Source organism: Manis pentadactyla, chromosome 7 (genome assembly GCF_030020395.1).
Source record: "Manis pentadactyla isolate mManPen7 chromosome 7, mManPen7.hap1, whole genome shotgun sequence".
In the NCBI taxonomy this organism is placed as follows: domain Eukaryota; kingdom Metazoa; phylum Chordata; class Mammalia; order Pholidota; family Manidae; genus Manis; species Manis pentadactyla.
In genome coordinates, this window is record NC_080025.1 from 18,407,356 (window position 1) to 18,431,065 (window position 23,710).

General features: G+C 44.4%; 1 protein-coding gene across 2 annotated transcripts; it reads right to left on the bottom strand.

The window, feature by feature from the left end:
* Positions 1-6,616: 6,616 nt before the first annotated feature.
* Positions 6,617-14,738, bottom strand: PPP1R3B (protein phosphatase 1 regulatory subunit 3B). Of its 2 annotated transcripts, none has more exons than XM_036894320.2 (2): positions 14,535-14,738; positions 6,617-8,694 (listed from the first exon to the last, which is right to left on the bottom strand). In XM_036894320.2, the coding sequence occupies exons 1-2, from the start codon at positions 14,546-14,548 to the stop codon at positions 7,812-7,814; spliced, it is 897 nt and encodes a 298-aa protein (XP_036750215.2). In that variant the 5' UTR covers positions 14,549-14,738; the 3' UTR covers positions 6,617-7,811. The 2 variants fall into 2 exon arrangements, with proteins under 2 accessions (XP_036750215.2, XP_036750216.1); XM_036894321.2 differs by lacking the exon at positions 14,535-14,738 and adding an exon at positions 13,683-13,892.
* Between the last annotated feature and the right edge of the window lie 8,972 nt (positions 14,739-23,710).

Below are 23,710 nucleotides of genomic sequence, written 5' to 3' on the forward strand. Positions count from 1 at the left end.
ACGTTCCTGTACCTGTGACCCTAAGGAAGTGCCTCCCGGCTGGGGACAGGAGAAACGGGGGTGGTTCTCTACTTCCTGCAGTTTTCACCTTGGGTGGCTTCTTTTCCATCTGTTTTGCAAATTGGATTCACATAAGATTTGGTTTAAGAACAGATTCCAATGTCCCATAAAATGTTTGAAAACTACCAGCTGCCCCTATGTAGGTCACAGTCCCACAGGGCTGAAGCTGCAGTCGGGGAGCCAGTGTCCCCGTACCCCCTGTGTGGGGGGATAGTGGAGAGGCCGGTGGGTAGGGAGGGAGCGTGCTATGCATGGGTAGGGCAGGTGCCTGTGTCACTCTCTTTTCTGCTCCAGCCACCGCTGCAGAGTGCCGCTCATTCACTGCTCCACTTAGCCCTGGTTAGGACAGAGAAGCTCTGGGGCAGAAGCAGAAAAAGGAACCAGTGTGAAAGTCTCTGTGTGTGTCAGGACACATGAGTAATTTAAGGTATGAGGGTCCAAGGTGGTGAGGTGGTTGATGGCTTGATGAGAAAAGCAGCTGAAGACTGGGGAATTCGATGACCAAATGCTTATTGTGTCAGCAAACACGCAAAGAAAATTTGTGAAAATACTTGGGGCATATTTCAGTGTTTGTTTCCATAGATAATTGATTAATGGTGGATAGTAATAAAATAATGTTTAATAAAATGCTATGATAATAGGACCAGTGAAATGTCATCTGGCTAATTCCACATTAAAATGAGGCCAAGATGCCTACCAAAAAGCAGTAACCAGGTGGCTCTGGGAGTGGGCCCAGTAGACGCAGTGAGTAATTCATCTTTCTCACCGGCTCTACCATACAGGTTGTGATGGGTGGTGTTCCCACTTTCTTTGAAAGAGGGGTGAACCTGGAAAGCTTAGCCCCCCCTCTGGTGGTTGGAAGCTCCCCGTGGATATATTATGACTTCATAAAAACTTTCCCAATCCCTGCAGCACTGACATTAAGGTTTTCTCAGCATTGCAGACCTTCTAGGTAATGGCCCAGGACAGCAGGAGGAGGTGAGAAACTTAAAAGGCAGAACCTGTGTGTCTGCATCACAAAATGGCCATGAGGAAGGAAGAAGGGATCTTTAAGACCAAGGCCCAGAGCACTTTGGAGACGGATTTCCACCACCTTGGTCTCCTGTGCTGCTTTCGACCTCTTGGACTTGGTGGGCCAAAGAAAGACGAGCTGAGACCCTGTCACTGGCAGTTGCCAGGAGTGCTTCCGGGCTACTTTCTGGGCTGGGGCTTGGAATACCGCTAGATTCAGCCTGTGTCTCTGTCCACAACGAGCAGTTTCTCAGGGAGCTTTGCCAGGCCCTTTTTGCTGGGGACAGTGGCGGGGGAAAGAGGTAGTGGGACGAAATTCCAAACCATTAATAAGCCCTTTCCTCTGAATTCACTGCCCTTAAGAGTGAATTGACTGAGGGCTTTTGGCCTTCAGCACTACAATTAGGAAAGAGAAACCCTAACCAACGCAAACACATCCAAGCCGCAGGCGAAATCACCACTCTGTTAGAAGTCATCCAAAAATAAAAAAAAGCACTCCTCAGCCAAACTGATTCCAGCGTTGACTGGCCTGGGCTTTCTGTGCTCCCCCAAGGTCTAGAAGATCCCAAAGGCTAGCATAGGTGAGCTCCGGCAGGAGTACAGCAGGGCCTGCTCAGGCTGGGCCTAGTTCACCCAAGTGCTCAAGGGCAGGTCAGAGCAGACCGACTCGCTCCAGAAGCCTCCCAGTTTGGACCCTAAATTACATGGTCTTCAAACAAACAGACAAATTGAAAAGCTGGCTCCAGGCCTCAGCCCAGGGCCTGCAAATCTGAAGTGTCACTTCTCCTCTGTGACTCTCCAACCAGGTAAGCAAACAATAGCCAGCAGGTTAGGTCCAGCCCTTGGCCTGTTTTTTGTATGGCCCATGGCTAAGAATGTTTTTTTCATCTTTAAAGGGTTTGTTTGTTTGTTTTAGAAGAAGAGTATGTGACAGAGACCACATGTGGCTTGCAAAGCCAAAGTAGTTTCCCCATGGAAAAAGGTTCCCCCGACCCCTGATCAAGCCTCCTGATCTTGCATTTTTGGGGATTGGGCTAGGATCTTGAATCATTACTAATGTCTCAGGCCCCAAGAAAAATGAGTGTTGTGAATCCTCATCCTACCTTTGCCAAATTCAAGTCTAGAAAGGGGCCTGAAGCTGGGGAGGCACGTCGGTGTTTGCAGAATGCATGACGCCAGCTGAGCACGTCACCCACATGCCAGAGAATCGCATGTGGCTCCATCCCTCCAGGGACGGATGAGGTTAGAGCTCCCTGTGCTACAGCAGGGCTTTTGTTCTGGTGGACGGCAATGCTGTGCCGTGCACCCTGACTCCCAGAATGCCCCGAATGCTCTCCTACCACCAGCAGGCCCTCAGACCCCCCATCACCTAACGTTCACTTTCATGCTCCCATGTGGTCTGTGATCCTCTATGTGCTGAGGAAGACTTGGGGAGGGACAAGCCTTTTACATATAAAGATCTGGGAGTTCACTCCCCGCCTCTGGGGATTGCGTCTCTCCAGCATGAGACTTCTTTTCGGAATTTCCATTTTAGTCTTAGTTCTGTGAGAGTGACTCCAGTTTGCAGGGGCAGTTCTTGGAGAGGAAAAAGAACCACGTGGTCCCCCTGGCTTTGTCACTGACTGGCTGTGTGACTCAGGCCCTTCCTATCTTTACCCGTAAAAAGAGCTGATATCCCTTCTAGCTTGAACACTGATGATTTTATGAGGTCCAAGCTGTTCTGTGGAATGCTGTTCATTCCTGTGATTCTTAAGAAGAATGCACACAGTGTACATGGTACATGCTTACAAGTTCATATTTAGAAGCATTTAAAAAACGGACATACTGGCTGGCTCTTAAAAGTACACAGGGTACCACTAGAGCCCCTGGTTACCTTATTGCTACTAAAAATACTCAGAGCTCTTCAGTAGATAAGTTTACAGGGGATGTTAGGGTCAAAGCCAGAACCCAGGTTTCCAGACCCCTAATGTGTCAGACAGCAGAACCCAGTGCTTTCCATGGCACCAGAGGATTTACCTTAAATGCGAATGTCTCTTATAGGGATGGCAGAAAAGCACCTAACAGCCTTGCACATGGTACGTGAGCAGTAAACATTCAGCTGAATTATTCAGGGAGCTGGATATTGCCATTCTGGGCACATTGCTCTAGAAAAGTATCTTTTTTCCTTTCTTTTTTACTCCAGACATCTCTGAGATGTCTCACAAGTTAGAATTATGTAATGATTCTGAAAACCATATTGAATCTCAAATGGACATTCCTAAGGACTCCCTTTTTTTTCCCTTCCCATTTCTGCAAATTGTGGGCAATGTCTGACAGTCTTGAGAGAGGCAGTTATGTGTGTAGCTCATTGTCTGCATTTATTTACTAAGGTTTAGTATGTTCTGCCTTCCCATGGCAGAACCACTACTTTTTCTAGCATGGCAGTCACTGATTCACAGGAAACATCTGGTGGCATTTTCCCTCTCCCTCCATCCCACTTCTGAACTTTGACATAAACCATCTCTAGAAATCCTACATAGGGTGAACGTCTGATGCTCATCGAAGAGGAGATCCCACTAGAAGACGGTTGATTTGGCTGGTTAGAGTTTGATCAAGCAACTAAAAGGAATGATTGCCACTTAGAGCTTTTCACCTTTGAACACACTAAACCAAAAATGTGCTTTAGGAGCAAGGGATTGGGGGAAGAGCCATGCCCTCTGAATCCATCACAAATGGACTCACAACACTGGCCCTGTGCTTCCTCCCTGGCTCCTCCCTTCCTTTCCTTAGCTCTGACCAGCCTTCACTGTGCCAATTTAAAAGCAATTACTCCCTTCCTGTGTCCTATAGCTTTTCCGTGTAGACACTAACTGTGATCTATCCCTTCGGAAACTATATTCTACATGTGGAAACACACTGACTGAAAATCTCTCTCCCCAGCCTCTCACTCCCCAGAATAGTAAGTTTTAAAACAGAACAGTTTGGGTTTTGTTTTCTGTAGCTTTATTACATTTTTGCATTTGAGATATAAACAAACCACTCTCTTATACCACACAAAAGACATCCATTCCTGTGATTTTAAAGTGCATTTCCCCTTTAACTTTCTGTACAAAAGTATTTCTTAAAACATGCAGAAATTTCTCGACAAGGCACTTGCAGGCATCAGATGAAGAGGACATTTCAGTTCTACATTCACCCTGAAGTAAAAGTGAAACCACGTCATCACAGCTGTGTTGACAGCATCACGGGTCCAGCTGTCCCTATGAACTGAGAAACCAACCAGGAAAAATACTCACCTTTTACAACTCGGGCTGCCGTGCTCCCAAGCAGACAAGGAAAAGTTGTGTAACCACAGCTGTCCTTCCCAGACCCAGACATGTCCCATTTTGGGAAGTGAAGATGAGCTGCCCAGTCGTCTTCAGATAACCTGTAAGTTCCCATTAGACGAGTTACTCCTTATCCCCAATTCCAGTGATTGTATCAGGAAAAACAAGGGGGAGATCAGGACCTTCCAGAACAAAGAGGCACGAGGCCAACTCCAGCAAACCGTGTCCAGTCAAGGGATTTTAAACGAGGAGACAAATGAAAAACCACCAAGGTTTTCATTCACTGTCCATTGACAGAAGACCCACAAAGCAGGCACTTCAAAAAACTGAGCAAATGCTTTTTTGGTTTATAAACATGTATATAACCCATGTAACATCCAAGTGACTACATGTCATGTTTGGTTTAAAAAACAAATGATATGCAAAGATCAAAACCACAAATCAATCTTTTAGCAGTTTGACATTTACATCTTTAGAAAACATTGAAGAATAATGCTTTGCCACCGTTAACATAAAATCTTAGAGTAATATAGATTCCATCTTGACTCTGAAATTGTTTCAATTTCTGGAGAACTACATAACTCCGTTATTTCTCACCAGTTCCCCACAATAAAAATGTTAAAAAAAAAAAACCACCCACCCAAATGTCTCCTATCTTCCAAGAAACATTGAAAGCTTATTTATTAAAGCTATCTTTTCATAGCCTAGCTTATTTATTGCACCTAATTTACAAATGCTCCCCAGGGTATTTGGGGGGATAAATATGAAACAGAAATGGGGTTGCTTCCCTATTCCTGGGCAGCTGCACCAGTGGCAGGAGGCTTGTCCTTCTGGGCAACTTGGGAAGGACACTGGGACTGGGCTATTGTCGTCAGAACCAGTAGCTGTCTGTAGGTCAGACCTACAATCGGGCTGCAGTGAAGTGTCCAGCTAAGACAACCATCGCTCTGGGAAGGTGCAGACCTGTCCACTGATGTGAGCTATGAAATAAGGAAAGGTCCCCTTGAAGGAAGCCAGGGGCCACATGTTAATATCCTCAGAACTGGCCAAAGGGAGAATGGCTGACAGATAAAGAAAAGACAGTATACTTCAGATGCTGGTGCCTTACAGCGGGCTGTTTACAGGGAAGCTGGGCAGCCAGAGAAAGGTCTTTGCAAGCAGGTGGGCACTTGCCTGGTGGGGTTAGCAGACCAGGTGCACTGGCTGGGGGCTTGCAACCAGGGCCCCCAGCAAAAAGCTGGAATGCACTGGGTGAAAAGAAGGGTAGTGGGGAGGGTTTATGGCTGTTTTAAGAGATTCTTATCACCAAATTACTGTATTTGTATTTCACATTTTGACACTGCAATATCTTAAGATCACTATTACTGAAACCCAAATAGGGGTCACTTGAGGCATTTTTCTTCTGAAGATATGATAATGATCTTGTTGCCTTTAGTCTGGTCACATGTAAACGACAGTAAGCTGTGTACTTGAAGTGGAGGAGGAGGGTGGGGACCTCTTAAAATCAATTCATGGTGTATATAAAATCGATTTTGTTTCCATTCTATTTAGATTTACATATTAATAGTTCTGATGACCAGATTGTAACACTGGAAGTTACTGTGTACCTGATTTAAGATATGCTTAGTTAAAACAGTTCTGTCCAATTTCAGCATAAGATAAAAGGTGATTTTCCCATCAATTTTATTATCGTGTAACCCCGAGTGCTACCCACCTGGGAGAGGCATAAAAAATAAAGCACCAGACTGAAGACTAATGACAGTCAGTTTTAGGAACAAGGATTACACTGAACACCATTTCAGAGCACTTAAAAAGTCAAAACATTGTAAAAGTTCCACAAAAAAAAACCCAAAAAAAAAACAACCACAAAACTTTCGGAGCCGAGGCACTCCATACTTGCCTAACACTGATTTACAAGGCCACTGAAGCTGGCACATCTACCTGATCTGCAAAATGCAAGCAGAAAACTGCTGACACTGTCTAGTAGCTGTGTCCCCAAAGCCAGGCAGCTGTACCAAAGTAAGGAAGACCTTTAATAAGATCAGGCCAAAGGAAAACGGGACATTTGTTTAAGCTCCAAAAACAAAAACAAAAAAACCCCCATCTTCTACAAATACACATGTAAAAACATTCTAAACACCCCCAACTACAAACCAATCTTGCCCAAGGAAAACCACACCGTTTTGGGGATCCATCTGACAATGAAAGTCCCAGGAGTCTCACAACAGTATGAACCAACAGACTTTTAATTCTTTAGTCCAGTATGGTTAAGAACAATTCATCTCTGCTGCTTCCGAGTCAGCAGACATTGAAAATAAAATGAGAACTTGGTGAGGTTTTTCTCCCCTACCTCTTTACATCACCACACACCATAAATAACAACACCCAAATCAAAAAGTCCCTTGGTGCTTGTTAAAGTGTCCTGGATATTGTTACATCACAGTTAAAATAAAACCAAACATTTTCTGAAGGCTTTGAGGATATGTTGGATCTGCAAATCAAAATATCCTGAACACAGCATAAGAAATCACTCTCCAGGAAAGGAGATTCTAAAACCCCTTTGTGAAGAACGAGACTCCTGGAAACCAGCTGAACAAGTTCAAACAAATCTTGTAATTGAGCCGTCTGGTGACTCAGGGTAAGAGTGAGTACTTCGAAAGCTCCCCCAGAAGCCAAGAGGAAAAGCTGAAGTGTCCCACTCATGACCCGCCTGCCTGTCGTCTCTAACACTGCACCCAAGCCAGTTGCTTTCACTAACTGGTGTGGGGTTCTCGTTGGAATAAAAACATGGGGTCAGAAACAGGAAATGCCAGTCTCATCAGTCACAAGCTAATCTGGTTTTATTATCTTTTCCTGAACATCAGATGAATTGTGGAAGAAAATAAAATGCAAAAAAATGTAGAGAGGAAAGTGTGAAGTATGTGTAGACACAGAACAGCAGCAACAGGCAGGACCTGGCTGGGTAGAGACCACCCAGAGATGCACAGCAAGGGTCCAATGGGAGGTGGCTGGGGACCGAGTGACTTTCAGGTGACGACTTTCCATATCTGAGGGGAGGGGGCTGCTCCTCCAGGCAGCCTGGGCACACTCCCGGCTGCCTCATGGTAGGCCACCATCTTCCAGCCTCGCCAGCACTATCTGCAGGCCTGGTTCCCTTCCAGACTTTTTCCGGTGCCACCCTGCTCATACCCTTATGGCCACCATGGATGCCAAACAGATCAGCACGCCGTGCCTCCTCTGAGTGTGAAACCGTTGTGTGATTGCGACCTGGCTGGGTTTTGCTGGTTTACGAAAAAAGCGAACAGGATCCTTTTCTTTGCAAAAACTGTGCCTGATGGCAGTTCAGCTTCTCTCTCGACCTCTACCTCCATCTCACTGTGACTGTGGCTGGGCTTGTCTGCACCCACTCAAGCCAGGCTCCATCACATGTGGGCACTAATAGTAGGGCCCTAGCTTCTCATATCCCAGATAACTAGGCCACTCCGGAAACAGACCATAGGAACACCGAGGGCTTCCAAACTGGTCAAAGGATATCCCAAAATCTGGTCCATTGTGTGGCTCAGCTGTTCCCTGAGTGGATTTTAATTCGGCCCGGATGATCCTGTAGTTTCTTCCTTTGTTGCTGTCCCAGTATGTCTGGCCACTGCACTCATAGCACACAGCAAACTCCATCCTTTCATAAGACTGAATTTTCTCAGGTAGGCTAATGTCGAAGGAGAACGTGTCCCTGTCTGAACCAGCATAAGTGTCCTTCACGTAACAACAGGGAAAGTCTGTGAAGCTTTTCCAAGTGTCAAATGTCATTCTTATTTTCACCATCTTCTCAAAGGCGAGGTTCTGCACCTTCACTGTCCCTGCAATTGCTTTGTCCTTCAGGACACAGTTTTCAAGGCACACATGGTCTGTCTGAAGCCGATTCCTAAAGTCTAAGTAATCGGCAGAAGGCTGAGAAAAATCCAAAACAAAGCTCTCACTCTCTGCTGTCGTCAAACTCACAATGTTGTCTAGGAGCTCGGTGATGTTAAAGGGAATATCTAATGGGTCATCAAATTCTGAGAACACTTTGACCATTGTCAGGGCCAGCCCTCGGTTGTCTGCGAAGGACACCCGCTTTTTCACCTTTTTCTCCTGGACGGTTGGGGCCACCATTCCGCTGGCTTCATCCCTGCTGCTCAGCTGAATACAAGGCCTCAGAGGTTTGCTTGGCTTTGGTGAAAGCTTGAAGGCGAACCTCTCTCTGCGCAAGGAAGGGGCCATGCAGCTGTATCTGCACTCTATGTCCACAGCCATCATTGAGTTAGATGAATAGGCTAGAACCCTAACAAAAAGGGAGAAGAAAGAAAGAGCAGCAAGATCAGACAGACGTTTAAATTCATCATTCCAACAGGGACTGGCACACAAGTCCGCCTTCATCTCTGCCCACATGGCTACAGTTCCGTATTAACTCAGTTGTAGTCCAGCATGACCCTGGTTTCAGGGGTGATTAAGTGTGTAAAGTGGGAGGGAGAAAGAGGTTCAAGGTTCAAACAAGCAAACAAAAATGTATGGAACCTCTGGTTTTAAAACTAAGTTCACAGGCTTTCTGGTGAGGATTTCTTGGGGCTTCAGTATGTTAATTGCCATTGGGACTAATAAAAAGAGGACCATGCTGTTTGCAGAATTTCCTAAACTTATCTGACTAGGGAAGCCTTTTTTATGGAGCATCTTGTAGAACAGATTTTCTGAGGAACACACTTTGATAAATGCTGCTTAAATCCAATAAGAATAATTTGCCCCACAAATACCGATTGGTGTTTACCAATGTCACTAGGCATTACACTAGACACTGGTATTCAATAGTGAAGACAGACACAAATGTTTTCATTAAATGTACAGCTGGATTTTATATTCCAGTATATCTTTCTTTAAAAAAGTACCAGCAATTTGGTATTTTAAGTCCTGTCATATAGGTGAATATTCCTTTTTTCTACAGTATGAACAACCTCTATAAAAGAAAAGCAAAGAGAATCACGTTAAAGATTAGGTTAAATCTGACTTCATAAAAACTGTATTTTTCCATAAGTGAAAAAAATAAGTAAAATCAAAAGGTTAAAGATAAAATGGGAAAACATTTTACAAAAAGCATGGCAGCAAAGATTAATACCATACTATATAAAGAGTTCTTACAAAACAATAACAGAAAAATAAACAAAGAGCATAAATAGAAGTTTAAAAGTGGCCAGTAAGTATGCAAAATGTCCAACTTTATAAATAATTTAAGAGATTTAGATTAGAAAACTATGCCTGTTTTTGCCTATTGAGTTAGGAAAGAATTTTCAAATACCTGTATTAGTCTAAATCAGCACAATGTTTATAAATATTATTATCACTTTTGGTTTTAATATTACATGTAGGTATTAATCTTAAGGAAATAATCTAAACTGCATGGAGGCTAACTTAAGTAAATGTTCAACGCAAGACTTTATGTAGGGAGGAAAAGGGTGAGAAAATGACCTAAAGCACCAATGACAGGTATCTGGTCAAATCAAGTATACCACATCCATGTGTTAAAATTTATATCACCATTAAAACCATTATTTGGAAAAAGACTTAAATGCCAAGGAAAAATCTGTATTGTAAATGTAAAAAAATGGAGAAGATAAAATTGTACCTAGAGATTAGACTGGTGGGGAAAAATTTGTACAGGCACAGAAAAAAAGACTAGAAATATACTTAAAACTGTCAGAAAACCCAGGTGATGGGACTTTAGGAAAGTTTTGCTTTCTTGTTTTGTTACTTTCTTATATTTTCTAAAACAATAAACAATATTCCTTCTATAATCAGGAAAAAAAAAATGAATCTAATGAAACATCTAAACTATTTTAAGATTTACCAAAAACTCATTCAACACTACCACCTCCCTAAAGCTAAGTAATGTAAACCATTCTATGCACCATGGCAAATTTAAATTTATACTGAATAGTTCCAGTGGACTAACTGAAGACATCAGTGATGCAACCGCACTTAAAATCTCTGGTCCAGCAATCACAGAACACAGGTGAAGTTACAGATCTATGGTGGTGTGCTGGGCTGCCTGCTCTCACGGCAGGGGCTGCGTGATGCTGGTGACAGTTGAGGAGAAGCAACAGGCAAATTGTTGCTCATCTTCCAACAAGACCTGGACTACTGGTTCAGTCCAATAACTCACTCTCAACTTCTGGTTTCAAGTAATGAAACATATCAAGAAAAATGAGAAAGGACAAAACCATACTGGGTTTGATCCCATTTTCCCAAAGAAATACAGCACTCCCCTGGAATGCAGGCAGCAGTTAGCGATGTCCAAGGGGGAAACACATTCAGAGACAGAACAATAGTGTACAGCCATAACTGTAGTTGTCCAAACATTCATTAAGGTTATCTGTCTGTTTCCCCTTCAAAGTCAAATGAGTGGAAATTTTAGGAACAAATTTACTTTCTATTATCTGTTCTTATACCCATGCAATTGTTCTGAAAAGGCAAGTTCTAACTAATGGGCCAGACAGCTTTAAAGGGGTCAGTGGGTTGACTAATGGGTTCAAGGGATAAAGCCCTATCTCTACTTATAAAGTACTTGAGTTTTACTTTTCCCTCTCAACTGCAAAACTTTGTTAGAATGCATCAGAATTACACTTTGAGCTCTAACTTTAACACAGGTGGTTGTTTTTGTTTTAATTAAATATGGATTAAAAATAACCAAACAGGTAAAGCCTTGCATCCCAGCCCCTCTACTCTGCCAAACCTTGACAACCTGGGTGTTAACTGAGGGAGGAGGGGCTTAGCCCAGCTGCTTCCTGCTTGTCTGAGTCAGCACAAGGTCAACTGCAAGTTCTCTATCCATGTCCAGCAAGCCTGCAAACCAACCTCATACGTGCTTTCCCGCACGATGCTAAAACAGCTTATTAAAGGTTGGGAAACCCTCAAGACGTTGTGGAAACAGAATTCTAAAACACGGGGATCAGTTCAAGATCTGCATACTTGGAGTCAACTAAAGTCACTCTCCAGTTCTAATCCTGCAGGCTGAAAATACTTAGTTTGAAGAGCTTGGTAAAGTTTCACTATTTGGACCCACTGGTGTCTGTCTGCTCCTGACATCCCTTTTATCACTGTGCTGTAAGAACTAGTGGAACTGGGGGTGGGAGGTGAGATTCCTGTCAGAGCCGGCTAGGTCAACAACTCCCCGGCACTCTGAGAGCCTAGTTGGTTAGGCAGCATTTTTCCCTTACAGGCAAAAGGAAGGTTAACCACCTGGTGGCCTAAGGGTTATTACCAGGGCTCAGTCCCAGAGGCATCCCTGAGCAAGCCCTGCCCAGGATCCCTTCACATTTTCAGTATCACTGTAACTGGAGATAAGGACCTTAACCCCTGTGGCCTCAACATAGGCATGATCTGACTGTTGGCCACCTTGTCTGTCCTCACAGGTAGATCCCAGCTTTTATTAACTGGATAATCTCTAAGGATTGGAGCACCAAAGTGCTGGTTTGATGGAGGCCTCCCTGAACCCCGGTGCAGGAATTCTCCAAAGGACCAGGACACGGATGGCCATCACCCACAAGTACTCCTAACAACGGAGATGCACAAGGTAATAGTCTCCCAAGTTCCTAAAAGGAAGACACCTGGCCAGGTGTTTTGCTGTACCTCAGGCCCCCTCTCCTCACAGACTCTCCTGCTGCTCAGCCCTTTCCTCCCTTTCCCAGGCCAGGGAATATGAGTCACCAAGATTGGCTAGGGAAAGTACCAGAACAAGAAGACACAGACACACATTTGATCCAGTGGAGCATGACGTAGGATCTGGAGACCAGTTTGTTTCCAGATGATAAGTGGGAGTAGCTGTTGCTCAGACTAGTAGGGATTCTCAAACTGTGCTTCCTATCAGATGCCTAAGAAATCAATTTAGCCCCATGAGGGGTGGACTGGACCATGCCCAAGGGCAGATTTCCATGTTCATGGTCAAAACAGAGCAGACCCCAAACGTTCCAAGAAAATTGGAGAGAACACGGATATTTCTGCATAAATGCTTTCCCTGTTTCCCTAGTGACAATGCACCTTCTCAAACAGATGTTATGGTGATTTTTCTTGTGAAAACTATAGACTCGCACAGAAAATAACCTCATGACCCTCACAGTTTCAAGCAGTTGAGCTCTACTGACTTTCTTGCTGGGCCTTGTATAAGAAGTAAACTTATTTTTTTTTGCATTGAGGCCAAAACATGTCCCTCTCCATTCTCTTGCACTCTTGATTAGATATGACAGAAAAATCAAGACACATCAAGAACCCACCAGGAACACTCAAACTACATTACTTAAGTGTACACAACCAAGTGACCAGGTTCTAATGTTTTAAAGACATGGTCATCTACCCCTATGGCATTTCTTTATTCCTTCCCCAAAGCTTTCGCTGACAAATATGAATAAAGTTGTCATCTTTCCATTTGTACTTAGACCATCGGGCACTATTCACAGGCTCAAAAGCCGCCTGTACTCATTATCCTGTACCCTCATCCAAAACAACTGAGATAAATGCCTGTGGGTGAGGCTGCAATAGTATAGGAAAGACTAAGTTAAAATGGCCCAGTCTCTGCCATCTAAAAATGTCCACCGTGCAACACAGAACGCTGGCCTAGGGAGGATTCCACCCAGCTGCACCATTTGGGGCAAGTCAACCTCTCTGGGCTTAAGCTGTGCCATTTGGGGGCAAGTTACTCAACCTCTCTGGGCTTAAGCTTTCATCTCTGGGGTCCCTTCTAGCTCTGACATTCTTGATTAATAATGCCTGATGGTCCATCCCTTCCCACTTTTTCTTAATAACTCGACGTAACTTTTGTGGTAAGTCCTCCAGCTTGTCTTCACTTTAGTTGCCTCCTGGACAGCCCTGCCCAATGAACTAATTCCCCTTCTCCCACCCCAGCACAGAGCCCCCAAGCTCTTTTCCCTGACCCTAGGTCTCCCAGGGAGGCCGGGCCACACCGACTGGCTGCAGCACCTTCCAGCAACTATGCAAGTTCTCAAGACAAGTCTGTCCTCAGTTTTCTCCTTTTCTGCAGCAAACAATACCAGGACAGGCCCCAAATCTATGTCCTTCTGGGCCCTCCGCCCCCTCTTGTAGCGCGCCTCCCCTACACCCCTTTCTCTGGGTTCAAAAGGGTGGCAGGGACAGAGCGTGGAGGGGGCGCCAGAGCGTCCAGGCGTGGAAGCCACAGGCCCCTCCGACCCTGCCCCCTCGGTCCCGCCGGCCGGACGCACTCCGCCCCCCAGCGCTCCGCGGGTCTCCTTCGCGGCGGCCCGCACCTACCTTTTGGGCCGCGGGGACGCCCCCTCTCCAGCCCGCTCGCAGCATCGGAGAGCCCGGAGGGAGGTGACAGTGGAGGCCGCCGCCGCCGCCCCCGCGCTACGCGAGCGTCGCTGCACCCCGCAAGCAGGGCTCTGTTCTCGGAGACGTGACCGGCAGAGGGAGGAAGGCGGCGACGAGGAGGAGGAGCCCTAGTTATCACACCGGGGCGGGGCGGCCGGGCAACCCCGGGCGGAGCGCTGCCGCGCGAGCGTCCCCGCGCGGCCGTGTCGTCGCCGCAGCTCGGGGCGGCCCCGGTCTGGGGACCGGGACCCGGGGGTGGCCCGCCTCCCGGAGGCCGCGGTCGCCGCGGGCTCTCCGTCCCGTCGCCGTCGGCGGCCTAAGACGCCACCAAGTGCTTCCTTGCGTTTTACAGAGAAACCGAGGCGCGGAGGGGCAAGAAACGACTTTTTCTTGTGCTCCAGACCCCACCGCGTCACTCGGGAGACCCCCTCCAGCAGTGTCGGGCCCTAGGCTGGAAACGCCTTGTCCCGGTTTCGAACACGGATTACAGTAAGGGTAGGGGTGTCCGGTGTCTGAAGTCCCAGGCCCGCCTCCGGCCAGCGGCCGGGACCCGCACCTCGGGGGAGCACGTGGGTCGGCGGGGCTCCATCCCGCCTCTGGTCCCTCCTTTGGCTTCACCACGTCGAAGCAATAGCTTACTCGATCCCGTCTAAGTGATCCACCCCCGGAGTGTAACTGCAGGTTAGACGGTAAAAGTGTAGGTGGCAGGAACTAACGAGGGTCTCCACTGCGCGCCCCTCGCGCCGTATCCCCGGCCCCGCACTCGACTTGAGGGCTTGGGGAGGGACGTACCTGGTACAGCGCATAAGCCCCGAGGTACAGAGGCGCCAGCCCGCGGCGGCATCCGCGCCGGGGTGGCAGGGGCAGCGGCGGGGACGGCGGGAGCGGGCGCTGGGACTCAGGTCGGTGCGCGGGGGCAGCCCGCTCGGCCCTGCCTGCGGCCCGTCACCCGGGACTCGGGCTCGCCGCCGCAGCGCTGCCGCCTTTAACTTTCCGGGAGCTCTCCCGCTCGCGGGGCTGTCCCAGGGCCCCGCTCACGTGAACGGGCCCCGTAGCCAATGGACGCGCCTGCAACGCGAGCTGTCGACCAGTGGCCGCGGAGCCGTGTCCCGGAGCGCCCCCCGCTTCGCCACGTGATCGGCCGAGAGCCAGCGGGAACGCGGCTGGCATCCAGGGGCTGGGAAGGGGGCAGTTTAATCAGAAACCCAGGGAAGGGTGCCAGGGGTCAGAGCCACCCTCCTATGGAGGAGCGTCCGGTTACAGCCAGAAGCTGGACGGCGGCTCTTTGCAGGCGGCTTGCAAAGTTCCTACTTCCTAAGCCAGGTCCCAGCCGGCTAGAGCCTGCCTTCAAGCACAGACGCATTCGCAGTCGCAGTCGCAGTCGCATTCGCATTCACACCGACCTGCCAGCTCCGCCTCATCTCGCACTTGAGCCACTGGATTCACAGATGCCCATGACTTTCCGCATTACAGGCAGAGCCCGCAGGAACCCGGAGAGACTACCAAGTGTGATTCCTTCTGTTTTACGTGTCGTCTCTCCGGGGTTGGTCACCCAGGCTCCAACGATAGGGTCCAAAGCAAGTAGTTGCTGACCCGTTGCTTTGTGCCAGTCATGCATGGTCCAGATGTTACTGTGAGAGGGATACAGTAAAATCCTTGTTATAATGTTGTTACTGGGCCAAGGACCAATACAACAGTACCGCTTATATTACTTGAGGTTTCTCAGGTAGGTATGTTTTAGAGGAAATTACCTGACCTGCATCTGTTATAACTACCTGTACCTACAGGTCCCGTGTGATCTCTGTGATATACCATGAGGTCTATAGAGAGTGATGAACTAACAGGAGAACAGAAGCCCCTCTTCTCATATGAGAGCAATTTAAATCTACATTTATATAGTCATCTATGATCTCCGTTGGGATCAGCTCTGAGCTGTCTACTCTAGGGATGAGAATCCCAGTTTTCTAGTTTTAATGAGTTTTGGAAATTGATACAGGGCTGCCAGTTTTTTTAAGTGCCAAGTGAAGACATTAAACAAACCTTTCTGTTACTGCTTTTTTATTTAAAAAAGAAAAATACTCTTTAACAGCAATAAAAACAAAATGCAGGAAGGGCATAATCTTCCAGTAAAGGCCAGGTCTTCACACTGGATATATTTAGCTTTATGGAAATTCATTATGTTGAATATGCTGTTTGAGAATTTCTGCTTTAAGGGATATAAGAGCAGCTTTTAATTTTATAGAAACATAAGACTAAAACACTAGTTGTTTACAGTAATCCAGTATTGACCTTCAGTTCTATAGAGAGCTTCTCAGGACACTTCAGTCTCGCTGTCTGGAGGGTGATCCCTAGTCCTCTTCCTTCTCTCTCTGTGAACGTATCTGATAAGGGACCACCTGTGAAATCAGCTATTGGGAGGCATTTGGCAAATAAAGGTTCTGTGCAATATTTCAGTTGCCAACTGTAAATTGCTCTTATTAGTGCATGAGTAGGCTGAAGACTCATTAAGCCAAGTGTTGGCTATGTTTCTAAAGTGTAGTGAGCATGCTAGAGGAGTGGGCAAAGAAAAAGAGCCAATAGTATTGCAAAATGAATGCACCCAAAGGTTAATCTGAACCAAATCCAGAAGGAGTTGGGACAAGTAAATACAATTTTAGAGCATTAGGGTTTGGAAGCATCTTCCTTATATAGATCTAGTAAACTGGGTGATAATTTCCCTCATGGTGTAGATGACTATTTCAGACCAGGGGTGTGAGGCTAAACTTAGTCACGCACGACATAGATTTGTTAGGTAGGAACGTCTGTGAATGTGAAAAGAGCACCGTCTCCTTAGGGATCAGAGTATAGCTGGGTGCACACTCTGGAGGACCATTGTAGCAGAATTCCTAACAGTCCCAAGAGCCCAGAACCTGAGAGCTGGACTGGCCCATAGATACAATCTTGCCTCACCCTCATTTTATAGAAGAAAGAGAGAAAATAAAAATGGGAAATTTCAACCCTTTCCTCAATGCATACCAAGTTCCTGTGATAATATCTGGCGGTGAATTTTAGCCTGAATTCCATTTAATAAGCCAACCCTCCTCCCAGAATAAGCCAGAAAAGCCTGGCAGTGGCTAAGCACAACTCATACCATCTTCCCACAAACGGTTCTCTTTCGTGGCTGTTAGTGGCACCACTGTCTTTCTTCTTCCTTGCACTGGGGCTTATCTGTGATTTCTTCATTCCTCTGCTACACATTTGTTCATTCACTCAACAACACATTATTGAGTAACTCCTGTGACCTGGGTGCTGGGAGTGGAAAAATGAGTAAAACACAATCTTATTCTTGAGAAGCTGTTAGGGTAATAAGTGGGGTAAATGTGTGAAAGGTAAATCTCTGTGTTTGGGGAGCTAAGGGGAAGGTTGCACAGGTGTGGCAGTGGGGGTCGAGGTGGGGAATGAGGAAGGCCAGGCAAGGCTACTAGAGAAATGACCACTGAGCAAGATCAGGAAGGGGGAGATGGAGCTTAGGGGCAGTGGGAGAGAACTTGGTGGGAATTGGCAAAGGCTCAGAGTTCAATATATTTGCCCAAAGAATTTCCCTTCTGCTGATTAAAAATTAAGTCCTCTTTCTGATTTAAATATCAGACAATGTTTCTCTATGCATGTGTTAACATTAGCTTTTTGCTCATCCAAACCTAGGTCCTAATTTCATGCAAGATTTTGGAAATCTTTTTTTTTTTCCTTCTTAGAGTTCTAACATTGCTTCTCTTTGAATAAAATTATTGCAGAGTGCATCTAAATAGAAATAACCAGCATCAAGAGTCAGAACTAGAGAACATTCTTTTGCCTGATCAGAATAGAAAGTGGGAAAGACTGTTTCCAAACTGTCCAAGTTGATTTATATTTAGACAAGTGGAGTTGTTTGCACCTGTCAGAGCAGCCGACATGTTCTGGGCGCATTGTGTTACCTGGGGCCCTCTGCCCCTCTTTAGATTTGACTGAAAGCGACTTGCTGGGTCATGTGTTACGGGTCAGGCAGATGAATACTAATGGAGGGATTCTGTAAGCCTCTGTCTGTGGAGAATGTGTCCTTGAGAGGAGACCTTGTAAGTAGTTCACGTGTTAAAGCTCCTAGAGCTCAGTAGGGCATTTTCCTCACTGTTGAGGGATTTTGAGTTCCTGAGTGAAGTTGGTGTAGGGACCATCCTTTTAAAAGACATGTCTACAGAGCAGCTTTTAATCCACAGCTCTGTATCTTGTACAGTGCTTTGTATGACCCTGAAATAATGTCTTCCATTTGTATTATTATTTTTTCTGTTTATAAAACTAATACAAGATTACTGTAGACATTGTGGAAAATACAGAAAAATATAAAGATAAAAATAGTATCAATACCACCTGGCAATAGCTACCCATATAATTTACTGTTTTCCTCCAGTATTTATTCTATGCAGAAGCCTTATAAGGATCATAGTATATGTAGAATTTAATATCTTAATTTTTTACTCATGACTTTCTCACTTTGAGTGCATTAGTATTATTATAATTTTTGACCTACTTTTTAATGGCTATATAACATTCCTTCATACAGAGAAACCATACTTTAACTATATTCTTATTAGGGGGCACTTAGATTTTTTTCCCCAAATTTTATCTGTTGTAAATACCCTTTGATCATAGAACCTTTATATTTAAATCTTTGTCCACATCCCTATTATTTCCAAAAGCCTATTTCCCATAGAGTGCAGACATTCTTAAGATTCTTGATTTATATTGCCAAATTGTTTCTAGAGAAATCAGTGTTGACTTTTCATCCCTGCTACTGGGGAAACTGAAACATCAGATGATCCTAATACGGTCTTGATTTGTGGACTTTGGCAAATTATACCTCATCTTACAAAAAAAACATATGAGAATTTTTACTAATGAATCAATTTATTCTGTGCCTTGGTGAAAATAACTACATGTCTCATCTTTTGCTTTAGTTTTGAGTCTCAGAGTACACAGCCAATTTGTGTTATAAATAGGGACTTCATAACCCATCTTATTGACTTAAATGGTATTAAGTGGTGGCCAGCCAGAGAGAAGGTAGAGAGGCTGGAAATGAGGGAACACCACTTTGGCACAGGCTTAAAAAGAATTAGGCAGAAGCCAGTATATATTTGTATTCTTTACTCATCTACCCTTGTTTGTGGCTGGTGTGGTCATAGATTATATTTAAACATGGAACTATACACGTGATGTAACATATAGCAGCCAGAATTCCATGACAAGTGGAATACATCAAGCTGCTTTTAGGATTGTGATGAAAAACGTGGCTATTGTGTGCCTCACACCCTGGGTCTGGGCTGTTTTTGCTCTGATTGTCTGGAGCCAGATGCCTCAGATCCTGGCAACCCTTTGGGTTTTGTATAAATAATTGTATTTCAGCCAGTACCATCCCGATATTTACAAAACTGCCTGGATCGTACTCTTAAAGACAGGCAATAACATCATTTGTATTAAGAAAACAATGACTCACTTGAGGGATAAAGAAGAAAACTGCGCATTTATGTACAGATGATTTCTGATTGTACACCTCTATGGTTTTCAACAGCCTTTAATTTTTCTATCACTCCTCTTTTTCTTTGAAATTTAGAGTCAGAAGCTGCACTGACTTCATGGTTTTCCTCCTCATCATTTGAGAGCCTCTAGAGAATTACAACTTGAAGGCTGCTTTCTTTCTTCTTGAAATTCATGGTCACGGTTTTTCCACATAGAGCTCCAGGCTATTTTGGAGCTAGAAATTGGGCATTAAAGCTAGGAAGTCACCACATGTTGAGAATATTCCTTCCCTGCCACTTACCTTGCCGAGATCCCAAGGAGGCACAAATCTCAGAGAGTGGCGTTGGGGAGGACGGGGGCAGCACATTCATGGTTTCACATATTGCATACTATACTACAATGCAGAGGACAATAGTGCATTTGTTATAAAAAGCTCCTCGAGTTTGTTATAAAATTACACTTCACCAAAAACAACCTGATAACTTACTATTGGTATGAGTCTTATTTGGTAAGTAGCCAGGATTATAAAATATACAAAGAAGAACTTTGACATTGTTTCCATCTGTGCCTTGGAAATCGATACGACCATATATTAAACTTTAGCTAACATATTTGGCATCATTCCTATTTTCTGTTAATTCTTTGGTCATCTTCAAATGCAGAGCCCCCCTAAATGTAGGGTCTGTTGTCTCCTATTTTTGTCAGGGCTCATTGTTCCACAGAGCACAGTAACTTACCCTTTCTTCCCTGATTCTGACCCTGGTTCTTTTTCCTTCTTTCTTTTTTAGGTATTGCTCCTTAGTTCATACAATCTAGAAATTTCTCTCTTCTAAGGATAGTAAATAAGCATTTCTCTTTGTTATAAATCAGCATTATCCTTCAACTTTCAGACATGATCCAAAGTCATACGTTATGAGAAGAACATAGGAGGTTTCTGGTTTCACTTCCTGATAAAATTCCTAGGAAGACACATAAAAAGATGAAGATTCATAAAACCCTCATACTTTAGTTATAGTGAAATGAGGTGGTATAGAGCTCGGTCACCTGTGGTCCTGGATTTGAATACTGACTCTGCCACCACGAGCTGTGGACCTTAGGAAAATTCCTTCCCAACCTTGTGCCTCTGTTCCACCATTTGTAAAATAAGAAATACTAAGGCCGCCTGGCAGGGTTACTCTGAAGATTTCCTGGAACACTTTATGTACAACCAGGGTGACTTCCTCCACAAAATCCAAGTACAATGAAAATCACATTTCTTGATTATTCTACATACAATAAAATCTGGATCTGAACCCACCATTTACCAAGGCCAGCAGGAAGCCAGTTTGCCTATCTAGCTCCCACACCCAAGTTGGGAACAAGCCCTTTGTTCTTAGACTCTGTGATCCCTGCCCTTATGCAGCTCATCCACTGTGGAGGTCAGGTCCTTGCCACCCACCGGAGATGCTGCTCAAGGCTTTGGTGATGCCTGTTTTACAGACCTCACTGGGAAGTTCTGCAACCCCAGATTTAAACCCCTTCCACATAAGCAGAGTGTCAGTTTCTAGTACCTGTGGAAACTTAAGATCACACAGCTTATGGTCTCTGGGTATTCAACAGCTCTAGGCAGGATCTTCCTGCAAACCCATGGAATCTTGGACAGATCTAGACCTTTTCTGGAAGGATCCAGAATTCCCAAACAAAGGTTTGTATGGAGGCAGTTTCTTCAGAGGCTCCTGGAATGCAAAGAAGCTATCGCCACCCCCTTGGGGCTAAAGATCCAAAACTCTAGGGGGAAGAAAGTCCAACTTTTCTCTTTGCTGTAAGGTGTTAGGGACTGTGAGAATAAAGCACACTTTTATATGCTGAGATATTTGTAAATTATCAAGTACATGGTAAATATTCCAGGGATATCACTAGTGTGCCAAATATCCATCATTTGAGAGTAGGCGAACAGAAACAACTAAGATGAGGTTTATGAAAAAAGGGAAAGGGATATTTCTAAAGACTCTGAAAAGGAGCAGACCTCTGAAACAGATTTACTAGAGGAAACAAAAAAAATTTAAGATATCTTTGATTAGAAGAGACATGATCTTTATGAATTATAGGAAATCACACACAGGACTCAGATGAAAAGTTGATTTCTTTTTTTACTTAGAAAATTATTGAGAAATATGTGTGCAATATGTTATTTTCCAACATATTAATATGACAATAGTGGTATTATACATATCAGTAATAGTAGTATAACTCCATTCGAGTTCCCAGATCCGATTTCGATGTGTGTAAGTATGTCGGAGCGGGTCTTACCACACATACTAACACCAAGCAATTCTCAAACACCAGCAGGGTGTCTGAGAACTCAATCCTGGTATTCTCTGCCGAGAGACAGCACCAGATTCTCCAGGTTAAGGGCTCCATCTTACAGGACTGCCCTTCATCCCTAACTCCAGACGTTGGTCGCAAGCCCCAGGCAGTTATCCTGTGCTTCTGACCTACCAGCTGCAGATTGGAGGTTCCCACGACCTCCCCCTTAGGTTCGATTTATTTGAGCAGCTCACAGAACTCAGGAAAACATTTGACCTTTACCAGTTGAGTAAATGATAATATAAAGGGCACAAGTTAACAGGTGAAGAGAGGCATAGAGCAAGGTCTCAAATAAAGGAGCCTCTTTCCTCATGGGCTGGGGGCTCGGCACGTGGGGGCGTTCTGGTTCCCCAAGCATAGAACCTCTTTCTCTAAAAAGTAGCATCCAAGTGAGCAGAGAGAGGTAAACTCTTCTCAGGGGGGTTCATTGTGAGGGCTTCTTTGTGAGGGCTTCGTGCATAGTCATGGTTGACTAAATTATTGACCATTGGCTGATTCAATCTTGGTTGGGGGCGTCCAAAAGTCTCTCATTAACATGGCAAAACACCTGTTTCACCTATAAGACTGCAGTGTTTTCAAGAACTGTGGAGGAAGACCAAATATACCTGGGAAATACATATTTGGTCATATAATTTATATGACCAAATATGTATTTCTTGTGACTTGTTATATTGCGATGTGCATTTATCCTAACCAACCATTACTTTCTTAAGTAGTTCTGTCATATACTAATTTTGTAGTAAAAATTAGTAAAACATAGCATGCATATTGAAAAGTGAACACATTTTAAGTGTATAGATTAATAAATTGTCATATCTATCTACTAGCACCACAGAAACCCCTTTTATTCCCAATTCCTTTCACTCTTCGCCCCCAGAGGTAAGAATTATACTGATTTCTAGCACCACATAGCAAGATGGTTTCTTACAAAACTAAACATATTCTTAACATACAATCCATTAATTGCGCTTTTCTTGGTATTTTCCCAAAGGAGTTGAAAACTTATGTGCACACAAAAACCTGTACACGGATGTTTACAGCATCTTTATTTGTAATTGCCAAAACTTGGAAGCAACCAAGATGTCCTTCAGTAGGTAAGTGGATAAATTGAATATGGGCAGTGAAAATGCTCTATATTATAATGGTATATTTCACTACACATTTATCTAAACCCATAGAATGTACAATACTAAGAATGAAACCTAAGGTAAACACTCCACTGACTTTCTTTTTATTGAAGTATAGTTGACATAATGGTTTCAGGTATACAACATAGTCATTCAACATTTATATACTTTACAAAATGCTCACCATGGTAAGTGTAGTTTCCATCAACTTACTACCGTATTATTGACTATATTTTCCATGCTGTACCTTTTATCCCTGTGACTTCCTTATTTTATAACTGCAAGTTTATGCTTCCTGATCCCCTTCATCTATTTTGCCCATTTCCCCCACCTCCCCCTCCTCTTTGGAAACCTCAAGTTTGTTCTCTGTATTTAGAGTCTGTTTCTGGGCATTTTTTATTTGTTTGTTCATTTGTTTTGTTTTTTAGTTTCCACATATAAGTGAAGTCATATGGTATTTGTCTTTCTCTGTTGGCTTATTTCACTTAGCATCACACCCTCTAGGCCTGTCCATGTTGTCGTGAACACCAAGATTTCATTCTTTTTTATGGTTGAGTAATATTCTATTGTGTTATATGTATCACATCTTTATTCATTCATCTATTGGTGGACACTTTGGTTGCCTCCATATCTTGCCTGTTGTAAATAATGCTGCAGTTAACATAGGAGTGCATATGTCTTTCTGAATTAGTATTTTTGTTTCCTTCAGGTAAGTACCCAGAATTGGAATTATTGGGTAGTATGATATTTCTATTTTTATTTTTTGAGGAACCTCCATCCTGTTTTCATAGTGACTGCAGCAGTTTATGCTCCCACCAACAGTGCACGAGGGTTCCTTTTTCTCCACATCCTTTACAACATTTGTTATTTCTTGTCTTTTGGATAGTGGCCATTCTGACTGGTGTGAGGTGATGCCTCATTGTGGTTTTGATTTTCATTTCTCTGAGGATTAGTGATGTTGAGCATCTT